Source organism: Panicum virgatum, chromosome 3K (genome assembly GCF_016808335.1).
Source record: "Panicum virgatum strain AP13 chromosome 3K, P.virgatum_v5, whole genome shotgun sequence".
Classification (NCBI taxonomy): domain Eukaryota; kingdom Viridiplantae; phylum Streptophyta; class Magnoliopsida; order Poales; family Poaceae; genus Panicum; species Panicum virgatum.
This window is the reverse complement of record NC_053138.1, coordinates 15,358,723-15,377,320: the sequence shown is the minus strand read 5'-3', so window position 1 is coordinate 15,377,320 and position 18,598 is coordinate 15,358,723. Positions and strand designations below refer to the sequence as shown.

Here is an 18,598-nt window from a genome sequence, read left to right as displayed (position 1 = left end):
CAGGGATGGCAACGGGTCGGGTACGGTGCGGGTAGAGTAAATACCTGTCCATGATGATACTCGAAACTCTAAGATTTACTTATACCCGCAAAGTCTAGCGGGTAGAATTTTATATCCGTACCCGTACCCACCGGGTACGGTTGGGTTTCGGGTACTCATCGGGTCTACTAATGATAGCATAAATAACATGTCATTTGGTCCTATAGACTAGAATATTTTGAATTTATCACAAATACATGTGAATGCAAAGCATTAGTAAAATAGAGAACTAATAATCGGTTCATCCTCCACCATTTTTTCTTTTCTTCATCATCTTTTGTAGTTGTACGAGAGTAAAGGCACAATTCTAGCTAAGTATTTCATCTAAAAATACAATAATGATGCATACACTTCACTACAAACTATAAGCAAAATATGTTGCTTTCACATTTGTTACATAATCTCATTATTAATCTATATAGTTCGTACAATCACAAAAAAATGAGGTATAAATTTTGAGAATGAATGAGTTGGCTAGATTACAATTATTGTATTTTGGGTACCCAACGGGTACCTGCGGGTAATAATTCTTACTTGTGTTCTACCCGCAGGTAAAATTCTATACCCGTACCCGTACCCGCGGGTAAAATTTTATACCCATACCCTCACCCATCGGGTCGGGTACCCGCGGGTAAAATTGTCATCCCTAGCCGTTTGGATCACTCCTATCAACAAAAAAAAAATTTTATGCATGGTGTACTAAACGAAGTTTATTTGCAAAACCTTTTCACGAATGTGTGTAACTTTTCGCGACGAATCTAATAACGGTAATTAATCGATGATTGGCTACATTAATACTACAGTAACTAACCTCTAATCGTGCGATCAAAAGCCTCATTAGATTCGTCTCGCGAGGTAGAACAAGATTGTGGAGTTAGTTTTATAAATTATCTTTATTTAGTACCTTTAATTATTGGTCAAAGATAGAGCCTCGAACTGGTCTCTGCCGGCCTGCCACTTTTGCGCTCCTGGTGTCAAATTAGGCGCCGCACCGCGACCCTGTTTCCCTTCGGCGAAACGATCCCCAGTTTTACAAGCTCTCGCATCAGCGCCGACGGATAATTCCAGGAGCCTATTTGCTGCGTCGTCGCCGTTCCACATCCACGAACGAAATCCAAGTTCCTTGGAGTAGCAAGTTAGCTGCGCTGCATATGTGCGGTGCATCTTCTTCCTACATATACGTACACAGCCAGGAATCGATGAGCGTCTGACGGCACGGCAGGAGGTTGTCTGCAATCTTCGATCATTCTGACTGCGACGGCGAGACGCGATGCGGGGGGACACTTCACTCGCCGAGACGCAAAGCATCGCGTGCACGTGCACTGCTCGCTGTGTGCCTTTTCTTTCTTTTTCTTTTTGATACAGGTGGGTGGCTTGGGGGCACAGCTGCCTTCTAGTATGTGTTAGCAAGGCCAACAGTACAGATCAAAGATGAAAACCACCGACCAGCTAACCGTGGCTGATGTAAACTGTGACTTCGGACGGTGGAGCGCAAACTTTCACTGGGTCATGGTCATAGTATTTGGCAGAGGGTTGCGATTGGGGTGGACCCAACCAAGGAAAAGGCAAACTGACCAAACGTCTGAAGCAAGAGGAGAACCGCTTGACAAAAATGTGCCCACACCCTTTAGCACGAGTAACGGGTCACTCCCGCTGTTGCGCTACAGCACTCCACCTTTCGGTTCCCAACGGCTGCGTGGCTCGATCAGAGATGCATCCGGCGCCGAAAAAAACAAGGAAATGTGTCCGGCAGCTGCAGAGCAGATGCCTAACGTCTCCTGCTCCTCCTCATCATGCTGCTCCTGCTCCTCCTAGGCTGCTGAAAACTGGTTACTTTTGGGCGTGGGTTCGCAGATGGAGACGCAAGCAGATGAAGAACTCTAGGAGTTTTATCTCCGGGAAATGCAGCTTTCACGTGTTGACCGAGCTTTCATAATCATAGGCATACGATTGCAGAGTCTGCAGAGATAGCAACGCCGAGAAATACCATTGTATATGTCATGACAGAGAGTTGCACAGATGTATGTATGCCACTCTGCTCAAAGAAGCACTGGGGTGGGATAGATGTCCAGTCAGCCAACTTGACTGCTTTGATTTTTTTTATTCCTTTGGGGTGTCAGGATTTTGACCTTAAGTTTTTAACCTGGTGATCATTGCTTGGGCGCTGTGGGTTACTAGAAACAGAATCAAATTCAGCACCATTTTCCTCGTTCACCAGTCGCGGTTTTGTATAGAATCAATTCCTTTGTGCAGAAATGGGCGGTGCTACTGCAGGTCTGTTGCCACCTGATCGGGACTCGGGAGAAGTTGGGAGTCCATCCGCAAGTTCATGGAAAGCTGGGTGAAGAACTTCGAGGAGACGAAGAGCTTATCTACTGAAGATTGGTGAAGCGAGAGTTCAGGATGCGCCCTGCCTTTTTCTTTGTAGTGCTTGTTGTGCCGTTTATTCATTTTGTATGAAAGAAGGTGGATTATCTTCTTTAAACAAAAAAGTATATGCTACTTTCAAGGTGTCGCCTTCATTATGCTTCGAGCTGAAGGGGCTCTAATTTAAATTCTACAAGTTCCCTATCAATCAAACGGAGATCCATGTAATTAAGAACGCTAGGCCGCTCTAGAATTCGATGATCATGACGCAGCAATTATTCCGAGGAATAAGCTGACCTCGCACAATACTAATGTAGCACGCATCCTCTACGATACCTACAACATCTGCGTCACATTTCTTGAATGGCAAAAGTTTAAAGTACTTACCCTATTATATGAATACAGAATACCATCGAAGAGCGCATCCAGAAGTGGACTTCGATCATGGAGCCGCCCTTTTCTTTTAATCTGACACTGCCGGAGGTTTTTTCTAAAGCTCGCCATGTTCGGCTCACTTGCACTGCTAATCTACTGGAGCGCGATTAATAAATAAATATATTACCGTTCGCAACTTTGAATACTCACAGACAAATCTGGAGGCTGCGTTCCACCTTATCGGCTGAGCAGAATGCAATAATCAGGATCAGGATTCAGGAATAAACAACCCGCTTTCAGTACTAGTAAATCCAACCACTAGCAACCTGTATCAATTTATTCAACTATTCGATTCTTTGCTTTACCCTTTTGGCCCTGCGTTGTTCGCGTTCATGCAGGTCAACTACGTGGCATTGATCCAAAAGCCACCGGTCACGCTCTCTCGTTCGAACAAGGAGATGACTGGAAATTTGGAAACACACGAGGTACACAGCACTACGATACATTTGGACGTCTTTGGCAGCGCCTCGGCTGTTTAGAACCTGTGTAGGTTTTGCTTTTTTCCCGGCCGCGGTGACGAATTTCCGATACATCGGCATCGCGAGACACAACTTTGTATGCACGCAAATTTGAGCATTGGAAATATAAAAGAACAGAGAAAATTATGTGCGGTACAACGTGAAAAAACGACTATAGGGATTTAGTCCTCGTTCATATATTAAATCGCTTGAGGATCATTTTTTGAGGATCTGTTTGGTCAGCTAGAGATTATAAAATACCCGCAAAAAAACTAGAGATTATAAAAGGCTGCTAAAAAGCTTTTTACCTTATCCAGATAGAACATCTTATGAACCTCTTGTAGTCTGTTTTTTATTAGATATAAAGATTTCTACAATATCTTAAGCTGGTCTCACCCATATATTTCAGACAGTAGACTCTACACATCCACGTAAGCTGATTATCCAAATAACCTAAAAATGGTTTTTTTTTAAGACGTACATATATGTGTGAATGGATAGTCCAACCGCAGTTTTTTTTTTGCGAGAAAGGCCTGTAACTATATTGAGAATAAAGGCACGGTACAAACCCTTTTTACAGAAAGGACCCTGAGAAACCACAAAAATATAGAAAGGTCCCTACCGCTATTGTCTCTCTTCTTCCTCAGGATTCGTCGCCACCGAAGCTCCGCCAAGCAGCAAGCTCCCCATCTGGGCTTCGACGGTTTCGACACGCCAAACACCACCTTTCCAACTCGAAGAGCGGACTTCCAACCTTGGTAAGCTGCAAGAGGTACTCGATAGGAGAACACAACCGTCGGCTCCATCGAATCGGACCCAAATCCGCCAGCAACCACGAATCGAGAAGACTAGAGGAGCTTCCCAACCCCAGCGACACCACGACGGACAACAAACCCAAAGAAGAAGACGTAAACTCCTGTACAAAGGCTTGAGAAGTCCAAACTCACGGACGCAACGCCACCGCCGGAGCTAACGACTGCGAAGAAAAGAGAAGCCTGGAGTACCTTATTCCACGAACGCGACGTCGTCTCTCTCATCCGAGCGTCGCCGGGAAACCCGCACCACACGTTGCCACCAGCAAAGACGGAGAAGAAGTAGGCGAAGCAGACAAACCTGCTGCCTCCGTCTTCAACACCGCCGCCGACCACGCAGCACAGGTAGACACCACACACCAACAGCCCAAAGGCAGTCGGAAGCAAAATACGCCATCATGGATTGAACTTCTCCACCTCCACCCGCACACGAGCGAAGGCAGCGACGGCTGCTCCACCAGCAACCCTAGCTGTAACACCTCAGGTGTTAATCATTTGTAATTAAGGCTAAGCACAGTCATTAGTTACAAAACCATACGGCAAAACTTCACAAAACCAAAGTCTGGGTCTCAGCTCAGCAGTCTGTCCGGTCGAGGCAACCGGTCTGACCGGTTGAACTGGGTTTCAACCGCTTTTGGGCCCCACATCATTTAAATCACTCTCTCTCTCCCAACAACTCACTCACCCTCACCAGAGCCAGCTCGAGCCCGAGCTCCCTCTCCCTCCCCTCTCACCCAAACCCTAAGTCCCAAATCCTCCCTTTCCACTTGGTTCTAAGGCCAAGGAAGGATCAAACCGGCGTGGGGGAGCTTCTTCTTCGCGATCCCCTCCCTGGGGAGCAGTGGATTCAAGTTCTTCGCGTGAAAAGGACTCATCCAAGGTACTCTAGCTAGGAATGAATCGATCTCCTTTTCTAGATGACCTTAGGTGATTTCCTTTGGTCAAAAACATCTAAATGTATCCCTGAACTAGTGCCTAGAATGGTTTAAGGACTTGCGGGCGATTTTCGCCGTGCCAAAGATTCCAGCTTTTGGTCTGGGTTGGACCGGTCTGACCGGTCGGAGGGACCGGTTTGACCGGTAGGGGTCCGGACAGTCCGGCCATGTGTTCGGATACTCCGGGTTTATGGTAGTCTGGACATTCAGGGTTTAGGTCCGGATTCTCCGGACTTGGGAGTCTGGATACTCCGAGAATACGTCTGGATACTCCGAATTTTTGGTCTCGAGTCACACACAGGCCAGACCGGTCTGACCGGTTTGGTATACCGGTCTGACCGGTGCTAGCAGGGCTGAGAGGGTTCAATTAGGGTTAGTTGGCACAATTGGTTAGAAATTAATTTGGTTGTTGATTACTTGTAATTTTTGCAAGTCATGCATGCATTCTCTCATATCATATGCATATGCACACGTGTAGCAGCCGCGGCGGAGGAGGTTGTGTACGAGGTGGTTGCGGAGCCACAGGAGCCGCATGTGCAAGCCCTGCAGCAGGAGGATCGTGGGGAGTCGGCCCAAGGCTCATTTCACCCTAGCACTGAGCCGCAGACTCAAGACAAGCTCCGGTGCACATCCTATTATTTGAAATTATGACACCTATATATATATGTATTTATTACTTATGCATTACGTTTCAGGAGTTGATTGGAACCCTAGTTGCATGATCCCTAGGTTTCCCTGAATTATACTAGCATGTATAGGACGATAGAAATACTATGCTTAATACTTCTCGATAGAAGTCGAGTGACTTCTTGCACTCGCGAGATATAGGATACTTAGAAGTCGAGTAATTTCCGATTACTCGCGAGATATAGGTTATGTATTTATATACAATACCTGAGTTGTTGAAATTGACATGGAAATATGAGACCGGGCGGGGAATGATGATGATGTATAGGTATGGCAGCAGGACAGGGTTCCTGGGTGTCTTAGTGCTGGCCGAGTCGATTGAGGACCGTACCGTTGTTGGCCCTGCTAATCATGTTTGAACTGTACTAACCGCATACCGGGAGTAGGAGGTAGTCGAAACCGGTAAGCCGAGTACTGCTTTGCTTCGAAAGTACAGGAACCCGCACCCAACTCCTAGGGTAGTCGAGTAGTCGCGGAGAATTAAGGATGCTTATGCTTACTTTTGGTGGTCTCACGTTGAGCTCGGCTGACCATATGTCGTTGGGCTGGTTCCTATAGTTTGAGGCGAGGAGGGGAAATGTTGGTGCGTGGGGTCCGATGGGGCTTTTGCGTGTCGTGTTGGTTAGGTCCATCTTGCAAGGTTAAATCGAATCGATTCGCCGTCAGACGTTCTCGGATATGAGCACCTTGATCACCGAGTCACATCGTAGTCCATGATAGAATGATAATTATACATATATGATGTTGAACACATTGAATTATTATTGATTGCACCACCATATTTGATATAGTTGGTTCATGTAAATATTAGATTAGAGATAATTTACATAGAATCTGGTGCTAAAATAATGAAAGTAAGGAATTACTTTAATCGCTTTTCTGCAAAATAACCACCAGCCAAAATTCGTGCATGTCTAGGTATGTGGGCTAAGTTATACCCACTGGTCGGGTAAGTCTTGCTGAGTATTAGATGCTCAAGATTTGTTGCTACCCAAATTATTTCAGGACCCCAGGACGTCGACTTCTGCCCCTGTTGTATCAAGTTCATCCGCCGGGATGCAGAGGGGTGGCAGGTCGTGGAGCGAGACCCTTAGGTTAGGGAGTCGGCGGGTTGCACACTTGAGGGCTAAGTGTGCAGCCCTCTGTTTTTGCCGGACTGGTCTGACCGGTCTGTGTACCGGTCTGATCGGTGTTCGCGCAGGGTTTCCATACAGACCGGTCTGACCGATTGGAGGAACCGATCTGACTGGTTGGGAAGAGGCAGCACACTCATGTAGTTGTAGGTCCTTTTTCCTTTGGAATTTGGTTATTTCCATTGTAAAATTTGTAAACCATGTAATTTATGTACATTATGTAAGTTATTGTGTATTTGAACTCGTTTTGTGAAAACTCTTGTATCCTAGTTTGTCACCTTGATATATTTTCAAGTCTTTGTCGTGCTTGTACCATCTACGTCCGCCTTCGCGTGGGACTACCGGTGTTGTTTCGATCAGGACGTGGGTTGAGAAAGGATCGCCAAATTAAACTATTAAACTAATGCGCCCGATGTGTTCAAATGACGGCCATTACGTTTAATTTAGATTTTTAATTTGGTGGTTCCGTCACACTAACTACCTAGTCCTACCACCTAAAACTAGAAGCTAACCTACGCCGGCCGTCAATCCACCCGATTCCACTGCCGTACTGCTGCAGGAGCGGCCTCCGGCGAGGGGAATCGGGCAGATCGACACCGGAAACCGAGGTTTCGCCCCTTCCGCCTGCCTCTCTCCTGTAGCAAGAGGAAGAGTCGGGTAATAATTCATGTTTATTTCTAGAGTAAAACAAACACTTTAGTTTCATTCATCACGGCTGGGCGTATTTGTTGATAAATTAAAGATAAATCTCTGACCCAACACGCCGCACACTAGAATACTGTGGCGTTCACGAACTCCTCTTCCATCAAGCCAAAGTAACCAGCAGATACTCGACCCTTTCTAGGGCACTCATGTCTGAAGCTCACACCACACCAGAAGGCAGGTGCGTGCGACCTGCCTGCCGCTGTTTAGTTCCCAAAATGAAAATTTTTGGATGTCAAATCGACTGTTTGATCAAATGTCAGGAGGGTTTTTTTGGACACTAATTAAAAAACTAATTTCAGAACTCATCTGAAAACCGTGAGACGAATCTTTTGAGGCATTTGGCCGCATCAATAGCACATGTGGGTTACTGTAGTATTTATGGCTAATTATATACTAATTAGGCTTAAAAGATTCGTCTCATCGTGTACATTCAAACTGTGCAATTAGTTTTATTTTTTAAATACATTTAATACATGCATGTATGTGTTCAAAGGGGAGGTACAAATTTTTGGGTGAAAATTTTTGGTAAGTAAACGGGCTCTCAAACAATTCGTAACCGCCCTAAAAAAAAGAAAAAAACAATTTGTAACCTCCACCGCGGCCCGGCCGGTCTCCGGCACTTCCCCGGGTAGCTCCAGCGATTTCCGCCGCGCACCCGATGTCCCTATCCTCATCCAACGCCTGATCCGAGCCGCCCAGGCATCCAACGGGCCTCAGGGCGCGCGGCCCCTCCCCACCGCAGCGATATAATGGGGAGCGGCACCACGCCGGGGCGCAGTAGTGCTGCGCACGTCAGGAGCTCTCCCCCCTCTCCACTGCATCCGATATTCTGGTGAGTTCTCGTGGACTCGCAGTGACTGCGCCTCGAATTGGCGGCGGGATCGGTGCTCGTGATGGATGTGGGCTTGGTTCTAGATCCGCTTGTTTGCGCGTGCTCGTAGTTGCAGCCCGGCTTCCCCCGATTTACTTTTGCGGTTTCTGAGCAGTTTTTGATCGGCTGAGTTCACCGATTTCCTAAAAAAAATATCAGTACAGGTTTTGGCCTCGATTTCTAGTGTGTACTTCGTGCGCTCTACATCAATCGCGGTCCGATTTTTCATTTTTTTTTTGCTGTTGTTCATCCAGTATGAGTTCATTGGGCTTAACCCTCGATTCGGTCTGTCAGGTTTATGTGCTAAAATTGCGCCTTAGTTCCTTCCAAATCTGCAGTTAGTTTCAGCAATTTTGCCGTTCCTGTTCGTATCCGTTTCTGACTTTCTGTAGTGCATCGTGCCAAATCGATTGCACGGTACGAGTTCGGAGCACTCCCTTTTGTTTCCAGTGCTTTCCCCATTAAGGATTTGTCCGATCTAACTATCCTTCAAATTTCCTCTCTCCATAGTCTTAATCCCTGCACTTCCCCCCTTCGATTGCTGCAGATCGCAGCCATGGGAACCCGCAGCGTCGCCCTGGTGCTCCTCGCGGCCGTTCTGCTCCAAACCCTCCTCCCCGCCTCGGCGGCGGAGGGTTTGGTGCGGGTCTCGCTGAAGAAGCAGCCCATCGACCAGAACAGCCGCGTCGCGGAGCGCCTCTCCGCGGAGGAGAGGCAGCGCCTTCTCCGTGGCGCCAACTCGCTGGGCTCGAGCGATGAGGGCGACATCATCGCGCTTAAGAACTACATGAACGCGCAGTACTTTGGGGAGATTGGCATCGGCACGCCAGCGCAGAAGTTCACCGTCATTTTTGACACCGGCAGCTCCAATCTCTGGGTGCCGTCCTCCAAGTGCTACTTCTCGGTGAGTCCTCGTTTCTTCCCCTCGTTGAGTTTTTTTTTTGAAGGGTATATGGCTGTGTTGGGTGCTAAGTTTCTCCTGGTGATGTGATGCAGATCGCTTGCTACGTCCACTCGCGCTACAAGTCAGGGCAGTCGAGCACTTACAAGAAGAACGGTTTGTCTCTTATAACCGTTCTCCCAGCACACACTTTTTTCTTGGATTGTCTGCTTCTCAGTTACTCGTCGATGGATTGAGACGTGCCTTGCTTTTGTCATATGTATTTTTTTTTCCTAACTGCTGCTTCATGTTGCATGTCAGTCTAACCATCATATCTAGAATAACAGATGGTCGGAAATTGAATTTTCTCTGTTGAACAATACTGCAATTTTTCTTTTCAGTTTTAATGCTATGTTTTTTTTTGGCACGTGTGTTGCTCATAATTCATAGTTCTAACTCAGCTTTCAACCTTAAGAGGTCTACTACATGCCTTGTGTTTCTCGAATATTTATGATAGAACAGAAAATTCACTCTGCGTGGTTGGCAACATCAAAACAAAATTGGCTGTAACTGATATAAATGTAGGGCGAATTGACATAGATGCAGTTATGTAGCGATGTAGAGACCAGGATTCAGGAATGACACTGATGTTTTACAGTAGCTGTCTTGTTGAGCTTGATTGTGACTCTAAAAGTTGGCATATTAATAACTTGAGCACGTGTGATTCCAGTACACCTTATATTGGGAACAAGTCACCTTCCTTTCTGTAGTATATGGAAAAATCTGTTTCTTCTTGGAATGTATATTTCCTTAGTGTGTTTTGTCATACTGCTCATTTCTTTTTATTAGGACAGCAACAAATCCTTTTAATCCTAAGAAAATGGGGATATGCTAGACATAAATCACAACATGACCAACAAGGAAGGAAAAAGGAAAAGATAATTGTAAAAAAAGGCTTCAAGAATCTTGCTCTGTATATTAGGCCTTTATGCATTTTTTCCCAGTTTGCTTCTTGACAATGGACCTCTTGTTTCATCTCACCAGGAAAACCTGCTGACATTCACTATGGAACTGGTGCAATTGCTGGTTTTTTCAGTGAGGATAGTGTTACCTTAGGTGATCTGGTTGTGAAAGATCAGGTTTGTTCTTTTATATGTGCTGTTTTATGTTCAAAGGTCCTTTATTGGTTATCTATTGTGACATCTGTTTCACTTGGACAATTTTTAATATTGTGGGGTTGCTGTTCTAGGAATTTATTGAAGCTACAAAGGAGCCAGGCCTTACTTTCATGGTTGCAAAATTTGATGGTATTCTTGGTCTGGGCTTTCAGGAAATATCTGTTGGCAATGCAGTACCAGTGTGGTAAGCTTTTTGCGCCCTTCAAAGTTCAAATCTCGTTTGTTCATTACTCCTGTCAATTGTATGCCCCTTTGTGCATAGCTTTTGTTGTTGCTTCTTCCAATAACTAGATGATGTTGTTTGAGTTGTTCATTAATGCATGATATCTACATTAATGGCAGCATGCTTCATATTTCTCGGTTATTAGTATGTAAACAAAAAGGTTACATTCAATTCATTAGGAGTTCCTGTTCCAAGTTAAAAGCGTTTTCTGGGGTATCTTATATGTTCCCGACTACGGGCTTCCCATGCTACTTAGTTAACTTTGTAGTATCTAGCAGAATAGTAAGGCATGTGGTTATGGTATGTGTGGAACTTTGTTTACATCTTGGTTTATAGTTTGTTGGGACATTTGGTGGAAAATAAGTGTCTGATATGATTATGACGTCCTTAAACTTTGCACATCTGGTCCCTAATGGCAAACAAAATTACAGGTATAACATGATAAAGCAAGGTCTCGTCAGCGACCCTGTTTTCTCTTTCTGGTTCAACCGACATGCTGGTGAAGGAGAAGGTGGTGAACTTGTGTTTGGTGGAATGGATCCTAACCACTACAAGGGTAACCACACATATGTCCCAGTCACTCAGAAGGGATATTGGCAGGTTGGTCTTTTTTTCTTGTATTCTCAGTTACCTTCCTTTTTTATTTATATATATTTGGGATTAAAGTATACAATTTCTTACTGCAGTTTAACATGGGCGATGTCCTGGTTGATGGGAAGTCCACTGGTACTCCACTGTTTCTATCTTCATGTTTATTCTAATTTTTTGTTAATGAGAAATAAAACTAAATTCTACATCTGTCATTATCAGGTTTTTGCGCTGGTGGTTGTGCTGCAATCGCGGATTCTGGAACTTCCTTGCTTGCTGGCCCCACAGTAAGTTTGAGCTTTGCGTTTGTGTTTTTATATGCATAATAACTATGATGGGAACCTTTTTTGCATTTGGACCTGCTGCTCCACCCCCCCCCCCCCCCCCCCGCCCCCAATTCGACTTTTACATGTAATGATACATTTTATCATTTTGAAAGAAAAAAAACTCCTCTTTATAGAAATGACCTGATGATCCTTGTTGAAATGTTGTTGATGCCACCACGTGTACATTAAACGGCCGATTGACCACTTCTACTTAAGAGATGATTTATCATGGTACCGTCATACCATGCCCTTGTTGACAAATATATCAGGTCCTCAATACTTTGATAGCTATAACAGTTTGGAAATTATAAACTCAGTTTGATTTACTGAGTTGCCTATTAGAAACTTTAGCCTTCCTTTGAAGGCAAGACTTGGTGTATTGTTCTTTTATACTATTTTGTACATATGAAATGTTAAATGGTACATTTTAGCAAGTACGATTTTAGCAATTCCCCAAAACTCTCTGTAATTTTCCAACTTAATTCTGAGAAAAGAGCACTTGCACTCGATGCATTTAAGTTTTAATTTTGAGTCAATGATTGATTCTCTGCTTTTCTGCATTTTGTGTTCCACCATGTGGACCTGGTGCTCACAAGTTAATATGATATGCAGGCCATAATTACTGAAATCAATGAAAAGATTGGTGCTACTGGTGTGGTGAGCCAGGAGTGCAAGACAGTTGTCTCTCAATATGGACAACAGATCCTAGATCTGTTGCTGGCTGAGGTTTGAATATTTCTAAGGGTTTGCTTTTTTTTGGTTAATGGCATGATCAATTGCATTTGCACTACTCTGATACTCAACTTGCTGTTGCGTTATTATGCAGACACAACCAGCAAAGATCTGTTCTCAGGTTGGTCTGTGCACTTTTGATGGCACCCATGGTGTTAGGTGAGAATTGTCAACACATACGTACAATGAACAGTATTTGAGTCTCTTGTTACTAGTTCATGTTACTCTGGTGCTTGTCATGATAGATCGTGACCATCTAGCTAGGCATCCTGTACTTATAATATGCCACTACTGTTACTTATTTCTTCCTCGTTATATGCTACGCCAACACAGTGCTGGAATTCGGAGCGTAGTGGATGATGAAGCTGGGAAATCTAATGGTGGTCTCCGAAGCGATCCAATGTGCAATGCCTGTGAGATGGCTGTTGTATGGATGCAGAACCAACTCGCGCAGAACAAGACCAAGGAACTCATCCTGAACTACATTAATCAGGTGAGCTTAAGGACTTTCTTTAATGCTGGGCATTTCTCTACCACTTAGGACTCTTCTTAACTGTGTCTCTATGACAGCTGTGCGACCGTCTCCCTAGTCCCATGGGAGAATCATCTGTGGACTGTGCCAGTCTTAAGTCCATGCCTGACATTGCGTTCACCATTGGCGGCAAGAAGTTCTCGCTGAAACCTGAGCAGGTATGATTGATTATCTATTGCCATACTCTCGGCTTACTCCCGTTTTGTGCTCAACCTCCCACTTCTCAACCACCAACTTGTTGCGGTATTTCTGAACTTGATTTCTCTTTGGCTATGCAGTACATTCTGAAGGTCGGTGAAGGACCTGCTGCTCAGTGCATCAGTGGATTCACAGCTATGGATATCCCGCCTCCTCGTGGCCCCCTCTGGTAATCTATGCACCTCTAAGCTCCTGATTCTGGCTCTGATGATGCTTGATTATTGGACGTAACTTTGGGCTGCTTGCGGTTGCAGGATTTTGGGTGATGTTTTCATGGGAGCGTACCACACTGTCTTCGACTACGGCAAGCTGAGGGTTGGCTTCGCGGAGTCTGCCTGAGCGTACCACACACTGTTAACGCATGCGCCAGGAGAAAACTTTACCCTGTTTTAACTTGCGTATTTATCCGGCCGGCGATGTGTGTACATATGCTACTTGTTCAGTGATGCTTTCCCAAGACTCGTGATAACGCCCGTCTGTTTTTACCTGGCAAGAATATTTCTGGATGTATTTGCCATCTTCTTGGACTGAATTGTCTCTGTGGACCCGTAACGTGGCACATCCTTGTTATGCGTGAGATACGACTGACAAACCTGATGGCATACTTTTACGGTAGCTGTTCGTTTGAGAATTGTGGTATTGAGGTATGGCAGTTGGATGAATGGATGTTGATGTATTGCAACAGCGTAAGCTTTGCTGGTTCCGGTAAGTTCAGCCACAAAACGGATGTTCGGAGGGTCTAGAGAAACAGCCCCCGCCCCATCTACCTCTGACCTCTTTGTCTAGTAGTAGATTTGAGTTTTTGGTCTAGATTTTTCAAGCGAGTTTTTAGTGTTGGGATTTTTGTGCTCTCTTCTCCAGCAAGCGAGGGTGTAGAGCGAGTGTTTTTTCGATGGTGAGATTGCGAGATGGTGTCGACAAATGAGGTCCTTCGGGTTCACCTCAGTGATGCTTTCTGCGGCGGTGGCGACAGTATAGCAGGGTAGGGTTTGACAGATTTAAAGTTTTTTAACGACTTTAATTCTTGCTCGTCTTTCTGTAGGAGTATGGCAGTTCAATTGTTAAGTGAAATGTCTTTGTGTTCTCTCATTTCCTAAGTGGGCCTAATTTGGGCTGATAATGAACAGCTGGGCTAACTGGCTGTGCATTGAAAAGGCTAATTGCTTTAGCTAGCATTCACGGGATGTCATCTAGAAGGGAAAATGTTTTTGTGATAACGGTTGAAACCGGCCTTTTATCCACTGGTGGATATAAATGCTACTCTGTTCGGTATGATGTGGCTGGTGCTGATTTGTTGTGAGAGCAAAATACTGTTAACTGATTACAGCGACCAGAGTGCTTACCCGCGACTTTCTTTACCGCCCTTTTGTACTCTGCCTTTTTTTTTTGGGGGGGGGGGGGGGAGCTATGCTTAATGTTCTTTGGAAGTACAATTGTCCTTGGATTTATTTAGAGATGTCCACCTGTGCATCTCATCCTGAACACGATCTAGTTTTGGTTTCTATCTGTGAACAGGCACTGGACGACCCGGTTCTCTTGCATGCATGCCGTACCAATCCATGGCGGATGGGGCTTATCCGTGAGACCAACACACACTGCAAAACCAACGCTCCGGTGCACCGGCGCAGTTGCTCAGTCAACAACCCCAAACCAAGACACCGTCGTTAACTAACAATCCCAAAAAGGATACAGCGGGAGTACGTGTCGACGACGCGGCGGTCGCGAGTCCATGCAACCCAGGTCACCGTAAAATGACAGCCAGCCCCGCCATTTCTCGGATCGGGAGCTGACCGCCCGACCGATAGCCAGTCTGCCGGGGGCTGACCATTTCCCCTGGCTGCTGCCTCCCTCCCCTCTGCTCGCGCCCGGTTCGTGCGGGCGCCACAGCTCCGTTTCTCCCTCCCCATGGACATGGACTGGGCGGCGAGTCGTCGCGGGTGCGCGACTGCAGGCGATCGCATCAGCCTCGGCCTCTGACTTGACGCGCGACTGCATGCCAATGCCAATGCCAATGCCAATGCCCATGCCCCACCCCCCCTCTCCTCCTCCGATCCTCTCCTTCCCGTCCTGGTCAATGGTCACCAACACTGCCTATAAAGATGGACTCAGATCGGCGACCGGGGCCGCGGAGCCCCGCCACGTGTGCGCCCCCACCGCCTTCTTATACGCCCCCGGCCGCCCTCCCCGGCATTCGATCTCCTCCCTCCCCCCTTCTTCTTCTTCCCCGTCGTCTCAGCTCGCCCCCATTGACACGCATTATTATTCCCCGTTGAGAGTGCGCATGATGGAGTCCTACCTGGGGAAGCGCAAGCTGAACGGCAGTGGCGCGCCGGCCAGCGCCGAGCGGGAGGCCTCCGGGGCGCCGGCGGGGTTCCAAGCGGTGGTGCTCGGGTACGACGACGACGCCGGGGAGGCCAGCGCGGAGGCGCGGCGGGTGGTGGGCGAGATGGACTTCTTCAAGACGGAGAAGAGGAAGGAGGAGGCGGCCGGCCGCTCCCACTCCGCCGCCGGCGCGCCGGACGATCTCAGCATCAACAAAGACGACCTGACCATCAACGTCCGTCGGTGAAACTGCTTCTCTGAATTCATGTCGCCAACTCTCTTTTAATTTTTTTTCTCCCTTTTCTTCTTCCGCACTCGTCTCCTGGATCGGCGCCGGTTTTTCCTGACGCGACTCGGTCGGCTTTTTAGATGGGCCTGCACGTCGGCAGGAGGAAGAGCGGGAGCGAGGAGTCCGTCGTCGACGACGGCGTCTCCTCCAACGAGGTAGATCACAGGGAGACCAAAGCTGAGGTGAGGAAGAAATCACTCTTTGCATTGCAGGGCTAAAAACAACTGAACGAGCCGTGATCCACGTCATGTGTGCTTGACTGCCAATAATATCGCTCTGTTCTTGGAAACTTGAATTCAGATGCGCCAATTAGTTTAGTCAAACCTCTCCATGTGGAGGGTATTACGTGACCCTAGCGAGAAACAGAAGTTTAGGGTTGGTGTCGTTTAGTGTCTGATTTGCTGCGTACTAAAAACATGATCAGCTGGCACTGGCCAAATCCGAGATTGGGCGCCTGAACGAAGAGAACAAGCAGCTCAAGAACATGCTCAGCCGGGTGACCACCAACTACAACTCCCTCCAGATGCACGTCCTCACACTGATGCAGCAAAGGAACAACCATAGAGGCCTCGGCGCTCCGGGCCATGAGGTAACACACGAACAGAGGCCAAGAAAACCTCGATCAATGGATGCGGCCAAGCCAGAGCGCGCACTGATCGATTCGCTGCTGAACTGTTTGTGATCGCCAGCTTAACGTTGATCCGGAGAAGAAGGACCAGGACGGGAGCCAGCTGCTCCCGCGGCAGTTCATCAGCCTCGGCACCGCCGCGTCACCCGACGAGCCGCCGCCGCGCTCCGCGGGCGCGGACATGCGCGGCGGCGACTGCTCGGCGTCGCCCAGCAACACCGACGCGGCCATGCCGCCGCCGGCGGACTACTGCGCCGGCAAGGGCAACGCGGCCACGATCGGTAGCAAGGACGTCATGCCGCTGCCGACGTTCGATCACCACCACCGCCGCCGCCGCGGCGGCGCGCACGAGAGGGACCAGAGGGGCAGCAGCCCGGAGGACCCGCCGCCGCACCACGTGCCGCAGGGATGGCTCCCCAGCAAGGTGCCCAAGTTCCTGCCCGCCAAGGCCCCCGAGCCGGTCCCCGAGGCCGCCACCATGCGGAAGGCCCGCGTCTCCGTCCGAGCCCGCTCCGAGGCAGCCATGGTAAGTCGTGAGCGGTTCTGGCTCTCTGGACTAGTACTAGGCATGCTTGCTTTTGTTCATTTGTTCAAGTGTTTGTTCTTGGTGACACGCAGATCAGTGATGGATGCCAGTGGAGGAAGTACGGGCAGAAGATGGCCAAGGGCAACCCGTGCCCCCGCGCGTACTACCGGTGCACGATGGCCGCCGGCTGCCCGGTCCGCAAGCAGGTACGGTGATGGAGCTAGAAGCAGGGTGTGATCGGTGGAAGGCTTCGAACATTTCGATGTGTGCACCGTGGATTTCACGGCACGTTGGATCACGTGTGCGCGGTGTGTGTGGATGGCAGGTCCAGAGGTGCGCCGAGGACACGACGGTGGTGATCACGACGTACGAGGGGAACCACAACCACCCGCTGCCACCGGCGGCGATGCCGATGGCGTCGACCACGGCGGCGGCGGCGTCCATGCTGCTGTCGGGCTCGATGCCGAGCGCGGACGGCAGCCTGATGGCGGGGTCCAACTTCCTGGCGCGCGCCGTGCTGCCGTGCTCGTCCAACGTCGCCACCATCTCGGCGTCGGCGCCGTTCCCCACGGTGACGCTGGACCTCACGCAGCCGGGCCCAGGCGCGCCGCAGCAGCAGCAGCCGCCGCCGCCGCCGCGCCCGGACCCCGCGCAGCTCCAGGCCGCGCTCGCCGACGCCGCGCGGCCGGTGGCGCTGCCGCAGCTGTTCGGGCAGAAGCTATACGACCCCTCCAAGCTCTCCGCTGTGCAGGCCGCGGCGGGCACCGCCAAGGCGGACGCGGGCGACACCGTCAGCGCAGCGGCCGTGATCGCGTCGGACCCCAACTTCCCCGCGGTGCTCGCCGCCGCGATCAAGTCGTACATAGGTGCTAGCAGCAGCGGCGGCGGCGCCGACGGGAGCAGCGGGACCGTGCCGCCGCCGGCGAGCAGCGGCGGCGACAGCAGTAGAAACGACAAGATCGGGGAGCAGGGCAGCTGACGCGATCGACTGTCTTGCTACCTGCTTGAAGTTTTGTTCCTCGCGTGAGTTTCGTTCAGTTCGAGGTTTCGTAGTTGAGTTTCCTTCGTCTCCTCGCGGCGGGAGACCAAAATTTTGCTTAGTTTTCTACTCCTTTCGGTAATTTTTTGCGGCAGGAACTGGAGGGAGGTAACAGTTTTTGTGCTTGCTAGATCATTTACTTAGAACTTAGAAGGGAAGAAAATATGCTCAATTTTCATGCGGCGTTCGCAGTTGTGTGGTCGCGGATGTCCTTTTCTTTTCTCCCACCATAGTCCGTACTCAGCGTACAACTTCGGTGCTCTCTCTGTATATGCTCCTCAGCCACCATGGGGGCGTCCGTAATGATAATAGATAGTACTAGCTACGTAGTCTGGTGATGTGGAGGTGAGAGATAAAAAAAGACTATTTTATATTATTGGACTCACATTCTCCTCTCACATGTTTTTGGGCTACGTGAAATAGATCAGCTATTTACTCGTCGCTAGTAACTACTCTTTCCTACTTTTTTGTTGTCACATCAGATTTAACTAGCTAAATAGCTAACCATTGCGGACGTTCTTGGTGGTGTTTCAGTTTGTCCCCTCTGCGAGTCAATGGAATGAAGCAGAGTTCATGTCCGTGTTCAGAAAAACTGCTACTGTTCCATCCATTTCCCGTAACGTGGCGCCCTGGTCTGGTCTGCACTTTTTTTTTATGGTACGTATCACGCACGTTGACCACTGGCGGCTGCTGCG

The 18,598-nt window shown here is 48.4% G+C and overlaps 2 protein-coding genes across 2 annotated transcripts; both read left to right on the top strand.

Annotated features, from left to right (window-relative positions):
• The first annotated feature begins 8,251 nt into the window (after positions 1–8,251).
• On the top strand, positions 8,252–13,714 carry LOC120697820 (aspartic proteinase oryzasin-1). Its single transcript, XM_039981171.1, has 14 exons — positions 8,252–8,403; positions 8,990–9,346; positions 9,439–9,499; positions 10,367–10,461; positions 10,572–10,684; positions 11,155–11,323; positions 11,410–11,449; positions 11,534–11,598; positions 12,250–12,363; positions 12,464–12,528; positions 12,703–12,862; positions 12,940–13,059; positions 13,180–13,268; positions 13,354–13,714. The coding sequence occupies exons 2-14, from the start codon at positions 8,999–9,001 to the stop codon at positions 13,436–13,438; spliced, it is 1,524 nt and encodes a 507-aa protein (XP_039837105.1). The 5' UTR covers positions 8,252–8,403; positions 8,990–8,998; the 3' UTR covers positions 13,439–13,714.
• Positions 13,715–15,289: 1,575 nt separating this feature from the next.
• LOC120697819 (WRKY transcription factor 42-like) lies at positions 15,290–18,247 on the top strand. Its single transcript, XM_039981170.1, has 6 exons — positions 15,290–15,656; positions 15,791–15,892; positions 16,135–16,299; positions 16,400–16,864; positions 16,957–17,070; positions 17,190–18,247. The coding sequence occupies exons 1-6, from the start codon at positions 15,381–15,383 to the stop codon at positions 17,841–17,843; spliced, it is 1,776 nt and encodes a 591-aa protein (XP_039837104.1). The 5' UTR covers positions 15,290–15,380; the 3' UTR covers positions 17,844–18,247.
• Positions 18,248–18,598: the final 351 nt, after the last annotated feature.